The following is a 1,768-nucleotide window of genomic DNA, read 5'->3' on the forward strand; positions in this document are numbered from 1 at the left end:
AAGATCTCCTAAAACCACCCTCAACAATCCATTATTGGAAAAACAAATTTCACAATCTTTAGCCTAACATTCAAGTCCTTTACAATCTAATCTCAAAACTACTATTCCAAAATGTTTTAGTAATCCTCAAAATTATATACGCATTTAGTCACGAGCATTAATCCTCTTCCTCACACTTTCCTGCCCAGAGAGTAAATAAATTCCTAACTTCCTTCTAATTCCTAACACAATTTCTAATGGTAACCCCTATTACTCTGAGAACATGCTTCTACACTATCTTGGATTTATTAATTTTTTTGGATATAGCTACTGACTTCCTGCTGTGATGAACAGTTAGTTCACTTACCTTTTCCCTGCCACTATATATCTTTTTAGTTCTATTGGTAATCATTCTAACTTTAAATAACAAATCCATACCTTCATTTCTTGTTCTATCAATTACAGACATCATTCCTTCTGATTTTGGGTCCTGAGCCTTTCCGACAGCTCTCCCATCCCGTATTTTCAGACTTTCAATAAACACTGCCTTCAATCATAATGACCCCCAAACATCTTTTGTCCACCAGGTGCTCTTGCCCATACTGTTAAGTTCACTCTTCTCAATTCCAGTCCTCTCCCTAGGACCCAGCTAAAATCCCGGTTCCTCTATCAAGCGGAAGCCTCACTGCTTCTCAGTACCTAGTGAAAACTCCGTCTTCCTGGGGCATTATTAGTTATTCTATTCATCCAATTACCAATTACATATCTGTTGTGCTATTTTGTTTGCACGTATATTTAACTTTTTCCGTGGTAAGACATGTTTTCCCAAGAAGACTGAGATCTCTGTCTTAGCATTTCAGAATCTACAGGATACTGACCTGCATATTCTGGAGACTATAAAACGTGCTTATTGATTCATGCTAATATGAAAGCCTCTTATATACCTCAGAAAGCTGAGATTCAACTACTGTCTTTCCCAGTCCGGAAGATCAGATTACTTCACAAAAGTCGCACAAGCCTGGACTACAACCAAATAAAACATTCAAAGGAAGCATACTTCTAAGTCAACATACAAACTACTAGGAAAGACACCCAATTAAAACTTTTTAACTGCAGAACATCCTAAATACAGGGCGTGATCAAACAGACTACTAAAAGAAAAAAGAAAAGTTACTTTAACGACTGTTCCTAGCTCCTCTGTCTTAATTTCAAGAAGACATGAACCATAAGTTACACTTCAGTAGCAGGAATTCCGTGAAGTTAAGGGCAGCGGAGGAAAAGCTCCGGGGAAGCGGAGCTGCAGGGACAAGCCCGAGGCTGAATGTTGTCGCTAGAATGTTGTCTTTCCCCACCAACTGGCAATGCAGGAACCGTGGGAAGGTGGGGTGGCGTCTGGAAAGGGACGGGGTGCCCGCAGCTCCAGTAAAACCTGGAGGTGGAGGGCTGAGTAGGGAGGTGGGGAGGACCGCGCAGAGGCCACCGGGCCGGGGACTGGAAGCCGGACGGGTGTCGGGCACGGGTTCCAGGGCGAAGAGAGTTACGGGGCGGGGGCGGGGGGTATGTCGAGGCACGGCCGGGTTCCCGGAGTTACCCCGGGGCGAGGGGTGAAAGGGGTCGCGAGACCGGGGCTGGCCAGGGGCCGCGGCGATGGCGGAGCAGTTACCCGGGTGCCATTTCAGGGCCAGCTTGCGATAGGCCCTCTTGAGCTCATCCTCGCTGGCGTCGCGCCGCACCCCCAGCGCCTCGTAGTGACACTTCATCGTCCGGACGGGCGGGGGGCCGGGGCCCG

General features: G+C 46.5%; 1 protein-coding gene across 1 annotated transcript in view; it reads right to left on the reverse strand.

The window, feature by feature from the left end:
* Window positions 1-1,762, reverse strand: part of DNAJC21 (DnaJ heat shock protein family (Hsp40) member C21) — a 27,883-nt gene extending 26,121 nt beyond the window's left edge. The window contains exon 1 of the mRNA XM_011380709.2: window positions 1,643-1,762. Within this exon, the coding sequence (XP_011379011.1) occupies window positions 1,643-1,739 (97 nt within the window). The 5' untranslated portion in view covers window positions 1,740-1,762. The remainder of the gene's footprint in view (window positions 1-1,642) is intronic.
* Window positions 1,763-1,768: the final 6 nt, after the last annotated feature.

The sequence above is a fragment of the Pteropus vampyrus genome, unplaced genomic scaffold, assembly GCF_000151845.1.
Source record: "Pteropus vampyrus isolate Shadow unplaced genomic scaffold, Pvam_2.0 Scaffold400, whole genome shotgun sequence".
NCBI classification, from domain to species: Eukaryota; Metazoa; Chordata; class Mammalia; order Chiroptera; family Pteropodidae; genus Pteropus; species Pteropus vampyrus.